The following is a 14,988-nucleotide window of genomic DNA, read 5'->3' as shown; positions in this document are numbered from 1 at the left end:
ACCTGGAGCAAACAGCAGGAAATGGCACCACTTATCAAAGCACCAGGCCACGACTTCACCCACCTCTCTGAAGCGCCGGCGACAGGCAGCCCTGAGGCACCTCAGCCCCTCTGGGCCAACGGCCCCACCGGGAAATCAGCCCGTGGCTGGTCGGGAGAAAACAGTGACCTCCCCCTTGGGTCGGGAAGCGTCTTCCCCGGGGCCTTTCCCGGCAGGACAGAGAGACGAGGTGAGAAGAAAGGGACTAACAACCAACAACCGCCATGCAGCCGCGAGGCGGACAGTACCTCAGCCCTCAGCTCCCGCGCCCCACGCCCCGCCCCCGCCCGGTCACAGGGCCGCCGCAGATACAGGCTGCCGTTCTGATTGGTCATAGGTCCTCAGAGCGACGGGGGAGGCAGCCAATCAAAGCGTGCTTTACCGCGAGGGGCGGGGAGGGCTGCTGTGAGCGCGCTTGCCTGTGTGAGGGCGCGGGTGCTCGCCCCTCCGGCCAAGTAAGGTCAGGCCCGCGGGGAGGGGCCGAGCGGCCCTGCGGGAAGGAGCCGCAGCAGCCCGCTGTCCCGGCCGCCCCTGCTCCCCTGTGCCATGGAGGACGTGCTGCCCTCGGGCCTGCTGGAGATCTGCCTGCTGGTCGGTGTGCCCAGGGAGCGGGTGAGGGCGCTCCTCCAGGTGAGAGGGAGTTCGGTGCAGTGAGGGAGCGGGGGGGGGAGCGGGCGCGCTCGGCGGTGCCCGCCGGCCGGGTGCCCCGGCTGGTCTGTGGGGCAGCTTCTGTCAGCGCCGTTCTCTGCTCGGAAGTCTAACCGGAGTCTGAGCCGGGTCAGCTCCTCCCTGGCCGAGTCTCTCTCCCCCGTATGAGTAAAACTATTTTACTTGAGTAAAACTATAGGGTTGCCTTGTTGCTGTCACCATGGGATAGGGCTGAAATACTTTAAAAGAAAATTTGTTCTGACAGGCGATCATCAACAAAGTAGGGATAGTTTGGTAGTGGTGTTAAGTAATTACACTTTTTCAAAGGTCTGAGCTTAGATGAAGAATGCAACGTAGCTTTATATAAACAGGAACAGCAAAATGCTTGAACAATGCCTGTCCTTTACTGGATGATAAGCAATTTCTCATCTTCTGTTAGAGATAAAAGCTAAAGATAGGGGAATAAAGCCTGGTAACTTGTATCCTTAGGACAACACGAGGTCTAAATGCCTCTGAGCTTAGTGCTCTGAATTTGGCACAACCTGAGCAATTCAGATACAGTGGAAGTTGATGAGTTGGTTTCTGCTTTGAATATGTGGTTTGTAATTTTCTTATTATTATAGCCACTTCACATGTGAGTTAACAATTAAAGTCCTCTTCCTGATTCTGCTTTATTAAAATGTGCTGATGGTTTTGTTCGATACCTATGAGCTGCCCCGCTGTGGGAATAGCTGTGGTGCCAGCACGTGCTGAAAAGCCAAGCTGCTCCCAGGGATCTCGGTTGTCTTGCTTGAACTTGAATTTGATTGCGCGCTCTAATAGCATTAGATAAAGAAGTCATTGTTAAACTTGTTGCTGCTCACTTGCTCAGGAGACAGCTTTTGCTGATGTTAGCTTCTTAAGTGAGATCAGCTAAGCAGAGATTAAAATTCCAGGATCTCATTCATGTATACATGCAAATTGGGGAAATAGTTGTGCCACAAATGTCACCACCAGACTTTTGAAATCAGTTTCAGCATCTGTGTGAGAAGTAAACCGAAGAGAAAGGGAATTTCTTTTTCATTCCAGTCTGCTCCATTTGATGTCATTGCTTCCAAAAAACCTGTAGAACAACAAATAAGAAATTGGCTACAAAAAGTAGAAGCCATTCTGATATTCCGATCACACTACAGGTTTTGAATTGTTTCTTTGCTCAAGATATAAAATGGAGTGTCAGAAAGGAAAGTAGTCCCTACGCTTGTCAATATTAACTATAGTAGTGTCCCTGCAAGCTGTTACACCACAGGGATTTCAATCACTGCCTGAGGGCAAGTTTATAGATTTACTTCATTTCCTTTTCCTTCTGTAGCACTATGTACATGAGGAAATGGTGGAATGTGTTTTGTGTCTAATTTCAGTGAATGTAGAAAGAAGAGACCTTATTGACAGAAAATAAGAACATTTCAATGGAAAATAGTGAACCTCTGATGATATTTACAGATAAAACAACAGGGTAAAAATCTTGATAGTGCTTCAAATCTTGGTCTTGAAAGTGTGTTTGTGCATTCTTAATTTTATTGCAGTACGGAGTAATGAAGTCAGCGGGAACACAATATAACCCTCTCCCAAAGTAAGAAAAGTCTTATATGACTGACCTGTCATCGATGGGGATTCCAGGAACAAAGATACAGTTTTTCACTGAAGCTCATGCAACTGAAGTTTCTGGGCTGTCGTCCATTGATTGTCCTTATTGCCAAGATAATTATCACTCTCAGATTTCCATTTGAAGAGATCAAAGGCCGCTATTTTAAACTAGAGGTTACTTTTTTAACGTTGGAAGTGTGTATTTTGTAGGAATGAGATGTGCAATAATGAAGATCATACAGCCATCTTTGATAAGACTTCTTTCCCCCAAATTATCTTCAGCTATAAAGCTGGGTTTTGATATGGCAAGTGTGACATGCAAGCCGTCTGTGAGATGTCTCACATCTTCCTATCAGCTCCATCGTTGGGTTTCGTATCTACCTATCACAGTCAGTGGTACAGATCTTGTCTCTTACAATGCCTGCATTATGCTTTCTGGCCCTGCTAATGCAGACTTAACCGCCAAACCAATTTTTTCCTTCTTCTGTAATTTCCCCCTGGGTGTCGAGTTGCACGAAAAAAATGAGGTATGATCAAAGTTGAGCGTTAGTCAGCAGTGTGCACTTGTGGCAGTGAAAAGTAACTGTAATGTCCTGCATCATCAGGACCATAGCTCATGGGTGAAGGGAAGGGATCATTACTATTATTGTTATTACTCAGCACTCTTGAGGTCACATCTGGAATACCGTCCCAGATTTGGGTACCTTGATACCGGAGAACTGCTGATAAACGGGAGCGAGACCAGAAGCAGCTAAGCTATATGAGGGCTGGAGTACAAGGGGGGAAGAATCACCTTCCTAAGGGATTTCTGAAACTTGTCTGGATGAGACACAGAGCAACCTGATGTAATTTCAAAGTTATCATTTCTTTGAGCAAAGGGTTGCACTAGAACCTGCAGATGTCCCCTCCAACCTAATTTTTCTAAGGCTTCATACTTTTCCCTGCCCAATTATTCCTTAAAGAAGCCAGTTCTTTCATGACATTCAAAAATGAAATTAACTTCTTCAGTGATGGGAAGAGGAGAATGAGATCAAGGAAACACCAAATAGCAGAGATCATACTCCGATCTGTGGTTTCAACACACTACTTCTTGTTTGTGTCTAAAATAGCGTATTCATTGTAAAAAGTCTGTGTCTTATCCATGTCCTATATGGCACCATTGTTACAGGAACATAATCAGTAGATGGGGATGGAATAAAATCCCTGACTTCTGGAATCTTGCAGAATTACAGGAAAGAAAAGGCATTAGTGTTTGTAAGAAGCTATGTATGATGCAAGGACATTTGATAGTAAAAAGCGACAGAAGGGAAGCATTTCAAAATGAAGAAGTGACAGTAGAAGCAGAAAATATAAAATGGTCAAAGAATAGTAGAAACAAGTGAATATTGTTCTGTTGCTGCCTATTCACTATCCATGAACTGAAGGGGTAAGAAAATATTACTTTGGCCATAGACATTAATATGAGCTGACTTGAATGCTGATGACTGAGTCACTGGGTCAGCGACAGTGCTGACAGTGCTGTTCTGTGGAAAAAAAAAATGGTGTTTAATGCCTCTGTTGTAGTTCAAGACATCAAGGACCTGCCATTTTAGAAGCTGTTACACTGTGAGGCTATTAAGTTGCTGCCTCTCATCCAGCACTTTGTAGCACAGAGATGCCTTCAGTGTAAGTCAGGGATTGCCCTGTCAAAGCAGCTTTGTATGAAAACCTCTGCAGGGCACATCTGCCAAGTTGAGGTTGCTAGTGTTTGAGTAGGTCTGTGTTTTTCTTGCATAACAGCCTCAGGGCTGAGTCTTAATTCTTAATTTCCTTCTGAAATGTTTAGCTGCATGTTATTTTGAGAGTAATCATGTTGGATTTATCTGTGTTTCCCGTTTCTTCGCTTGAAGTGGATGTCAGCTGCCAGCTAAGGAAAATGACACTTGGAAGTTTTTAGCATGGCAGGGTATGGCACTCAATACCCCAATTTGTAGCGTGCTTTTTAAAGTCATTGCTATCTTTTTAGTATCCCAGTGGATACTTATCTGAACTTTTACCTTTTCCACTCAATTTCTTTCTAGTTCAGACTCCGTGTGTTCATTAAAAGAGTTTTTTCACTTATTTTTATTGAAGTACTTCCTTTTAAGTATCCTATTATAGAATATGGTGGAGCTTAAGATACAGTAGCTAATATATCATGAAGGTAAGTATGTCTTCTCGTTTTTCCTGTGATGCTCAAATGTGAAAAAGACTACTGGTGGACTCATCTACTAAGACAAATAAGCTGAGACTTTCTGTTCCAAAACTTGGATGGTGGAAGACTGGCTTCAATGAAGCAATAGAGCTTTGTATGTTGTAGCTATTTTAAAAAGTAGGGAAATGGTGCAGGGCCAGCATTGGTTCTCAAGGAATATCTGAAATACAAGTAATACTGATGCATCATGTCTGAAGGTAAAAGCAACACGTATGCTTCATCTGTCTTTGAATCAGTTAGCAAAAAGTTGAAAATGAAACAGCATTTTAGCCACAGTGAGGCTCACCTTTCCTGTTTCCAAATATCCGTTGACTAAACAAAGCTTTTACTTGCTGTTTTGACCTTGCAGGAAGAATTAAAATTGCAGTGAAGTAATTGAAAATGCAGTTACTTGTCTCTACTATATGGTCAAGAATACAAAAAGTGCTCCCAAGTATGAGGAAATCTCCTCTTCTGATCGCTTTCTCCACAGGTTTTTCATAGCGAGGCAGCCAGGGCTTTCAGTGCGGTAGTACTTTGCAAAGCTGCCTACTAAAAAATGTTGTAATTTCATACATGCTCTTGGGATGCCTGTTCCACTTAGTCATCAGTATACAGAGAAATTTTCATGGCTTCATGTTGCACGGTGTCTTAAAATTGTGTTTATTGTAACAGTGATTGTCGTTTTTAATTGTACTTTCTTAATTGCCTTATAAAGTTAAAGTTGTATTGTGAAAGCTTGTGTGGTGATTTTTTTTTTTCTTTTTTTTCTGTAGAGGAAAAATGTGGCTTTTCCTGAAGTTGAACAAAGACTTATCTAGGGAGTTCAGCTGTTTTTCTTTGTTTTCATTTATTTGTTGCCTGGTTTCTCTTACCAGTGTTTATTTTAAGTACAGCTGAAGTATATCCTAACACTTCAAAGGAGGAAATATTGTATTTGATATTTGTTAGTTTTCTTATGCCAGAGGCATAATATTGGTATGGTGCATTTTGAATGATGAAGAATGATTCTTTGCCTACTGAAAATGTCCAGAGTACTCCCCTCGCATTAATATATGTAAAGCAAGAAATTAGAAGGAAAAATTAATTCTTTAGGAAGAAGAAAAAATGTATTCTAAACCCACAATTTTAGGGGTAAAGAGGAAACAGGGCTAAAAATGGTTTAAAAAACCTATCAGGATGAGTGTCAACTTAGTGTTGTTTTTTTTTTTGTTATGTTTTTTTTTTATAGGGTACTCAAAGAAAACCCAAAAGTCTTCCTCCCCTTGATCCAGAAGTTCTTTCTGTATTTGTGCCTCCATTTATCAGCAGAGATGATATTCAGGTGATTAATGCTGGTAATAACTTGAATAAAAGTAAACGCCGGTCTTTCCGAAAGAAAAAAGAGAGACCAAAGATTGAAAATGTCAAGAGTCTCAATGGGGACCAGAAAGCACCTGACACTGAAGATATTACAGTTCCAAAGGACGTTGATCTTATTGGTTTGCCACAGCTATGCTTTCCAGGTACGGTAGGGTTCACACTTCTTAATGAGAACTGTTTTAATACGTATTTTTTGACCTAGAGTACAGCCAATTTTTTTTTTTATGATCATCTTTTCTATCTCTTTGTATTTCACAGTATAAAAAATGTGTCTGCTTGTGAGCAGGTCAGTGCTGAAGGCAGCTGTTACCTGAATGGGGTGCCCTTACTCTGTATGGCTCTGTTGTGCAAAACAGATCCATTAGCAATAGTAGCTGCAACACCTGCAAGAGAGGGAAGCTGAAAGTCACTTTAGCCCTTATTGGTAAACCTTAGTTTGAGTGAAGTGCACACATGCACACACTTTTAAATTTCGCGCCCCTCCTTCAAATGACTGAGCACTCTTTCACTTTTCATTTGGTATTAGGATATACCTGAAGTAGTGACTGTTTCCTCCAGGTTTAATTGCAGAAATTTTAATATGCATGTCACTATTGCAGACCTTATAAATATCTTGAAAGAAAAAAAAGAGTGAACAAAACCCATCTATTGTATTTTGCCACTTAAAATGCAGAATAATCAGATAATATTTTGCTTCTTCAATAATGTGCAGCGTACAGCCTTTGTAACAACCCTTAGATCAAATGGATTGCATATGTGCATTTTAATCCCTTAAAAGGAGACATTTCTCTTGAAATTAAGTGGAAATGTGCAGTATTTGTCATGAATCACTTTTCAAGCAGCTGTAGTTAAAAAGAAGGTTTCTGCCTTCATTGCAGGAGGACTTTACATAACTTCTGAATCAAAAGAGGACCACATTCATTTCCTGGTCTTCACAGATGTCTGTGGTAACAGAACATACGGTGTTGTTGCACAGTACTACCAGCCTATGCAAGTATGTTATGTAACTCATGCTTTTATTAAGACATATTAAAAGATATAAAATAAGACAGAACACTTTGAGAATAATGTCAGGTTTAATTTATGAAATTAGTTAACATATATGTTTTTATGTTAGTAGGAATACAGAACAAATCATACTTTATATTGCCATTGTAAATTAAGTGCACTGGAACAGCATTGCATTAGGAAAAACTGTTACAGATTTCATTTAGGAGTTTTGAATATTTAGGAGCAGACTTTGTCCCTTGGACATTTTTTTTGGTGAAGATTGTACCCTGTGTTCTTTCTAAATATCTTTTGCACTGAAATTATTTTTAATACGTATGTCTAAGCCTTGTAGGCTGACATTTTTCTGAAGAGCTTAAGGGAGATAGGCATCCAAATCCCCTTGAAATTTGAAGGGGATTGGGTATCATATCTCTAGGGTTCTCAAGAAAATATCAGCCATAAATTCATGATTAACATAAACACATTAATCTGTAGTTTTCTTGCAGGGTGGCTGTATTTCCTCGAATGGGCAGGCCCATTGGGAATCTGAGCAGACTGGGAAGATGCCTGTTTGTTTTGTACCATTCGCTATTTGTGTTATATCCAGATATCCATATTTTAATGCCCTCAAGGACTGTCTTTCTTGGTAAGACTTACTATCCTGTGTGTTCCTCCTGGAAATAACTGTGCAGGTTTTAATACATGAATTTGCATGATGTGGTCAGGATAGCTGCATAATGCTAAAACTGGCATTCGTTTTAAGTTATGGTAGTGTGAGATGTGTGGGAGAAGAAAAGAAGAAATGTAATGTGAATGTTACCCAGGCAGTAAGCGCAAGTTCTAAATATCAAGGAAATGAGTTATGATGTTGTCTTCGTTTTCTTTGAGGTTTTTGGTAAGTCTAGAAAATCGTAATTTGCAAGGAACAGATTTCTCAAAGATTTGGGGTTTTTTTGGAAGAAGGTTACCTGTAATTTTGCCACACTGGTGAAAGTCACTTTGAAAGCACAAAAACCTCTTTATAATGCACCAAATAAATGTCATAAGAACATGAATATTTGTATTAATAGGCACTTAATGACACTTTATTCTTTAACTAAATAATCCAAGTCACTTGAGGGAGTACAGTGGTTACTTGGCTGTTTAGAACTAGGAGAGAAAATCTTAGGATACAGAGTACTTCACTGGTTAGAAACACTCAAATACTCCACAGTGCAGATGAGTTAAAAGATAAGTGGACATAGGTCTGTCTTGTTATTGAGGTTGTGTGTTGCTTTATTGTTAAATTGTTAAGATCTATGTGCTTCTATTCTGAAGCAGATTAAAAACTTGCATCAGGGAGCCTGCCTCTGTACATTGGACATTGCTGGGTAGTCTTCACTTGCAGATCGGTAGTCCAAAGGTAGAAGAGTTTTTTTCACTACATTCCAGTCAAGCTTTCTAGAGTCACATTTGAAGTCAGGTGTTTTCCTTTTGCAAGGTATTTGCTTCTTATACGTAAGTTGAAAGATATTAGGGTTTTAGGTCGGAGCTTGAATCTTCCAGTTTGTTCTGCTGGCGGTCGGTATGCTGAGCAGATGAGCAAGCAAGGATGTGCTTCCTGGGTGCTAGCTGAGGAGCATCGCTAGCCCCTAACCTCACTCAATACCAGGATGAGACTTGGGCACTCATTTCCCCACCCCATGCACCTCTTCTTCCCAATGCTGTGGGCTTGGATCTGTTTGGAGCACTGACTGGCTTTCCCTGGTTGAGATGAAGAGAGCCCTGGAGGAACAAAGCAGTGCCTTCCTCCTGGGCAGTTCAGATGTTTGCCTCCAAAAAAGCTGTGGTATCAGAAGTGAGTCACTCTGGCAGCCCTTAAGTATGAGCAAACGCACCACTGACACTCATGCTACCTCTGCTCTGTAATTTTCAAAGCATTAGTAAAGGGGTTTAATGTGGACAAGGGACTTCAACATGATGGAAACTAGGTATTCACAGGTTAGTGCAAAATCAAGATAAGCAGTAAAATAAAAAGGAAATGTTTGTTTCCCTTTCTCCTTTCCTGCCCAGATCACTTTTTCCACTCCTTATGTTTAAGTCAATTACATCAGCTGTTGGTATTGCAGGAGCTGATTCATTGCTGCCTTTTTATAGTCTCAAAACTCAAGTAAACACTAATCTGCATATGTAACTCTTACAGCTATATACCTGAGCTGTGGTGCTTTACTGTTTATATCCAGTCTTTATAATAGGATTCATCCTTCTTTTGCACTCTGAACTCAACCTGTATGGGAGCTTACTGCACACTAGCTTTCCACTGGGTGGGAAATAGTGTAGATTCAGCTTTACAGTTGTGGTCTTCATCAGTGGTTTGTATAGTATGTTCATAAATGAGTAATTTCTTCTCTGAAGTGAGACATCTCTGAGCTGGGAGAAGCAGTCAATTTGCAAATGGATTTTTAAATAGCCCACTAAGGGAGAAGTGGGAAAATGTTCAGGAGAATCACGGAAAATTCCAGAAGTGACAAAAATGTTTCTAGGTCTCATATTTGTTTAGAGCAGACAGGAATCAGGTGGAGTTAACTCTAGAGATGCAAACTTCTGCCTCTGGGTGGGTATTTTAAACATTAAACATCCCTGCCTTGGTCATATATAGTAGGGTTTTGCACCTATTTAAAGCATTAATGTCCAAGCTAACTACTATGGATAGCTTTTCCCTTTAAGCTGAGTCTGTACTGGTTTCTAAGGGGCGTTCAGATTTATCAGTAACCTACCATCTAAGCTTTAAGTGATTTGTAAATATGTGAATAATTACAGGGGAGTTGTCAAGAGGACAATAGCCTACCACATTAGTACCGTGTGTTGTCCTGGTCATTTAACAGGGGAATTTGTCATACAGTTGCACAGCTCTCTCTCGTTTTTGCTGCTGCATCTGGATATAAGATGCAAGTCTGTGTTACTGGCAGGAGAGGGGGAATGCAAGTGGAAAAGCCACATTTGGTGCTGGCGTTTCCCACTGTACTGGAAACTCAACTGATTAAGATTCCATGATATTTTCTTCTGGTTTTTTTGGTTTTGTTTTTTTTTAAGTCTCATGATCACCACATATTTTCCTTGATACTATTTGATAGATAATTTCAGAATGTCTGCCCTTCAGCCCTTCCTTTTTTTTTTTTTAAAAAAAAAAGTATTTTACTGTGCCAGAGTATTGAGTGGGAGGAAAGGAAGGAGTGGAGAGGTACCGTTTTTCCTTATTTTGGTTGTGTTACTGAAATTTTTCCATATGGCATGAAACAACTGCTGGGATGTGTGGCTGTTCAGAATGGAATATAAGCAATTACAGTAAAGACCTCAGTATATTTTGAGCAGCTGTACAGCTGGGGGTGTTTCAGCTTTTTGTAACATTGCAAAACATTGACAGTATTTTCCTGTAAACCAGAAAGGGAGTTATTTTCGATTCAGATGCCTTAGCTGTAATCAGGTGGCCAATGGGTTAAAAATCTAATTAAATGTTTTCATTGACTGAATGTACTCAAGTAGTAGTGCCGCTTATACTTAACAAATAATAACACGTTCAACAGCACACTTGTATCCTTGGTATGCTTCAGTGGTGTTCTGCAGGATGCTTCAACTGATTAATCATTCTGGAAGTCTGGGGATTTGAAAATGCTGGTGGACCTCAAATCACGTATTTCTAGTGTGTAGCCCTTTCTTCGTGAGAACCAGTGAAAAAAATACTATTTATTATTGCTAATGAAGGCCTGATGTTGAAGTAGCATCTGAAGGGGTTCTGCTTCTATTCAGGACCTTCTGCAGCAAAATATTTCCTACAGAATTCTGCTGTGCATAGCTTATTTTCTCCAGCACCTGCAGTGCACAGGATTGCTTAGAAGTGGGGTGGTACTTGTTGTCATTCAGAAGAGTCCTCAAAAGTATTTTATTGTCATAAGCATTCCCAGATAAAACCCGGCTTCCTGAACTTTTTCAAATGGCAGAGTACAGTAGATATCACAACTGAAAACTGAGACCAAACTGAGATACAAAGGCAATGTCAAAACTATAAATCCGTTTACGTGCTTTGAACTGCAAGGGGAACTTGCAAACTTTCATCATAGTAACAAAGGTCTTCATATTCTGTGTAATTAATTTTATAACTAATTCACATATTACTAGCATACAGTGCTTCCAAATCCAGAACTATTTGAATGGAGCGTGTCTGCCTCTCTCCAAAGCAAGCAGATGTGCATCTAGACCATTTCACAACACTGCGGCTGTTGGATTATTCTATGTAATTATTTGAAAAGGTTCAGTTTTAATTTGAGATGTTTTGGCACCTTGCACAGGTAGTTTTACCTCAGTCTGTTACACTACATGAAAAGTGAAATATTCCTGGCAGTAATCTCCTTCCGGATGAACTCCCGTCTTGGATGGATGAATAGGCTCCATTCAAACAGTAAATCTTCCAACCTGTGTATGAGTCCTTTCAGCTGCCTTGAGAAAAGGTGGAAGTGTGCAAATAGCTCAGCATTGAGGCAGTACAAAGGACCTATTCTTAGACGTTCTTGCTTTCCGAAACATCTGTCTGTGGACAGTTAATAGAGGTAATGGAAGCTTCATAAACTCCTTAGCTCTCTGCTTTAATGCTTCAGAGATTACTTCATTTATTGCTGCAGACGTTTGGAGTGCAGAGCTGTCAGCTGCTATTACGGTGCATTAATGGGCACAGTGTGCTGATTAGGGAGCTCTTACTGTCCTTTCTGTACATCTGCTGCTTTTTGAGCATTGGGTCAGGTTGTTTCTGTTGAAGCATTTACTGGGTGTGTTGATATGTGCTTTTTGTCTCAAAACAAACAAGCAAACAAACAAAAATCAGGTTTACCTATGCTGTTAGGCCACATCTAAGGCATTACTAAGTGTGACAGCATATTTGTTTAAATTGATGGCTCTACTGTCTGGTTTTCTTTGATAATTCTTAAATTCTCCTCCCCCTGCCTCCTCTGCTCCCCTAAATAGTTGATGGGCTTTTTGGGAATATGTGTAACAGCCTAGTACTCAGCCCAGGGCAGTTTCCAAATGTGAATTTAGTAAACTTAAATGTCTCATTCATTCAGCTAAAAGCTCAGTAATATATGACAGAATATTCTTATTCAGGAATCTAAATGCCATACACAAATACAATGTCCTGGATTCCAATATATCTCTTGACCTATTCAGTTGCCTTCTAGACCACTTTCTTCCTGAAGAGCAAGTATTCTTCTGCAGGAAACCAGTAAAACTGCAAACTGAAATAAAACCTCAAGGGAGAATATAACCATATTAAGTTCCTAGTTTCTGTATATATAGATTTGCAGGCTTAAATTTCTGATTTTGTAAAGGTTTGGGGTCTTTTTTTTTCTTTTTTTTGCTATAAACACGAATGTGAATCTTATATTGAACAAAATGCCCTTTCTGACTGCAAATATGTAACTTCTTAATTGTTACATTTCAGAAATGCCATTGGACTTAATGGTTTGCAGTCTTAATATCGTGTATGTTTAAATGTTGATTAATTGATCTGGCATATAATATAAACTGCATGACCTTTGTGGCTTTGACACAGCTAGGGTAATACAGTTCTAAAATAGAAACAGTTGATAGGTTTGCACAACAGTATTTGTTCTTTGTATGGGTAGGAACAATAGCAAAGAGCAGTGTTCATGCAGGCCTAGGCCTTATGCTAAATATGGCTCTTGCTTTACATTCTTCTGCAGTTAAGCCCATGTCTACAACCTCTCTTTTCCTCTGATGCTGTTTTCCATCCCAGAGCTGATGTCTTATGCTTGGGATGGGAGAAACACTATGGCAGTATGTTGCAGCTGCGGGTGTTTGGTTCCGCAAGCAATCTCTATAAAGATACTTCCTTTAGCTGCGTCTCACCTTTAGGTTTTCTTTGCCGTCATGAGACCCAGTGTGCTATCTGCATCCTCTGATATATATGATGCAGTAGTATGTTATGCACAGAAGTAAAAAAACCTGTTTCTGACACAGCAGCATCATTAAAATCAAATGGAACTGCTAAAGCGTCTAATAAATTAGAAATTAATTAGCTGGAATAATAGCTGCGTTGCTCCTAATTTTTTTTTTTTTAGTTCTAGCTTATCAGCAAAAAGGCTTTTTTTTTTTCTGTTTGCATGTTACTCTCTATAAGTAATTTTCTGTAATTTAATTTCAGTTTACTAGTGCAACTGCGACCTTTCAAGGATTTAGATGTTGAGGAGCACATAAAAGAATTTGCAGCAAAATTATTTTTAATACCCAGCCCGCCACCAGGACCACTCCACTTGGTAATTACTGATGCTGAATTTCATAATTACTTTAACATTATGTCTTATAAAGTACTAAGATGTTGTTTTCTATAAATTGGGGAAAATTCTTCACTGTCAGGTCAGAGATTTTACTTGCTGATATAAAACTGATGTCAATACCTGTGCTTTGAAAATAAGGCTATGCGTTATTAGTACATGAAATAATGGTGTGACCAAGGTGCAGGCTTGAGCACTGGCATAGCAGTTGGCCATACTGTTTAATTTTTAATACTGTTCTGGGATGGATTTGGCTCATGCCAGTTATTTACTGTCTGAGATGATGCCTGGGTAGGTCTGGGGACAGCATAATCTAGATTTTGGTTTCTAGAAGGGCAGTGCACATAATCTCTACTAGAAGCAGTTGGAAGCTTCAGCCTGTAACTGCTCTGTAAGAATGGAAGCTTACCTTTCACCTGAACAGTATGCCATTGCCATCTCGTTGAGTACACATGTATAAACTCCAGTAAATCATGTAACTAACACTCAACCAAAGTGTGGGAGTTCCCTGTCTTGTGTCTGATATTGAGACATGCTGTCTGATGCGGATGCTCGTGGCTGTCATCATGATTGTGTGATGGGTGGACGTGCAGTGGTGTGACTGAGAAGTAGTGCAGTCGCTGTGAGAGAAAAGAGGCCAAAGAAATAAGTTGCTGGAACAACATGTACAGCTCTGGACTTGTGCTTTTCTTGTGTCTGAATGACTCTGGGGAAGCAGCACAGTGTGTAGTGGATTATATGTTCTGGTGAGTGGATTAAATGTTCTGGATTGGCTGCTGCCTGGATAAGACCTAGCTGAGAAGAGAAACTCACATAAACATTTGTATTCAATGTAGAAGCTGAGATGTGTGGGCTGTATTTTCTTCTTTATAACCCTTCCCAAGTCAAGGTATATGTTAGCCGAGTCAGTGATTTCTGCACACTCTCTCTTTTGTCTACTGAAATGGCTACGAGGAAAACAGTGCTTCAGCCATGGACTTCTCTTTAGCTGCTTTCCTTGACCCTGGGATGAGGGTTTAGGAGCAGAGGAAAAAATAGCGTAGCTGGAAAATTGTCTGAATGATTGGCTGAAGCAGCTTCTAAGTGCTGAAATATGGAGCACGTGCAGGATCTGGCCCCCAGAGATTTGAGCTGGAGTATTTGAAACACTGAAAGAGCTCATTTGTTTTGGCTTGTTCTATCTTCTTAACTTGAGCAGCTATGCTCAGTTCTTTTGTTCATATTTTTTCTATTTCCTGTATTAATTTTATCAATACTTTTGATTTCCCAGTTGTATCTACAAATTGCATTATTTTATTATGCTTATAACAAAGCGAGTTTAATTTTGTTAAAATAATATATATATATTTAAAGTTTTATTGGCTAAACAACCTATGAGAATGAAAGGAGACAAAGTCCATGTTAATCTTTCAAGCTAGTTATTATGTCTTTTAATATTTCCCTTTCTTTCTATTTCAGTTTTCTGCAGTATGCAAATATCTGTCTTCTTGCTCTCAATTAATGTTAATATTTTGTAGTTGGAACTAAAATCCAGAATTAAATCTGTTGTGGGAACATTTTCATCAAGAAGTAAATGGAAAACATCTGTTATTACAGGTATTTAATATGAAACCACTTCAAATAATAATTCCTTCACGAGAGGATCCAGACAGTCCAATTATTGACTTGGATCTTCATCTTCCGTTGCTGTGTTTCAAGCCAGAACAGGTCCTGCAGGTAAAACTAATTGATACTTTAAAATGTATTAGAGATTGACAGTACTAGTAATTTGTGGTTTTAAAAAAATCAAGA

The 14,988-nt window shown here is 39.9% G+C and overlaps 1 protein-coding gene across 2 annotated transcripts in view; it reads left to right on the top strand.

Annotated features, from left to right (window-relative positions):
- Positions 1-455: 455 nt before the first annotated feature.
- The window catches only part of DENND3 (DENN domain containing 3), a 40,375-nt gene continuing 25,842 nt past the window's right edge, over positions 456-14,988 (top strand). Inside the window, exons 1-6 of one of the 2 annotated variants that reach the window (XM_072851819.1) lie at positions 456-669; positions 5,754-6,027; positions 6,763-6,878; positions 7,381-7,520; positions 13,068-13,179; positions 14,794-14,913. In XM_072851819.1, the coding sequence (XP_072707920.1) occupies positions 586-669; positions 5,754-6,027; positions 6,763-6,878; positions 7,381-7,520; positions 13,068-13,179; positions 14,794-14,913 (846 nt within the window). In that variant the 5' untranslated portion in view covers positions 456-585. Of the gene's footprint in view, positions 670-5,753; positions 6,028-6,762; positions 6,879-7,369; positions 7,521-13,067; positions 13,180-14,793; positions 14,914-14,988 lie in introns of those variants that run through there. The other variant, XM_072851820.1, reaches the window with a different exon arrangement.

Source organism: Ciconia boyciana, chromosome 2, assembly GCF_034638445.1.
Source record: "Ciconia boyciana chromosome 2, ASM3463844v1, whole genome shotgun sequence".
NCBI classification, from domain to species: domain Eukaryota; kingdom Metazoa; phylum Chordata; class Aves; order Ciconiiformes; family Ciconiidae; genus Ciconia; species Ciconia boyciana.
Note: the sequence above shows the minus strand (reverse complement) of the source record. Positions and strands in the feature narration are given on the sequence as shown.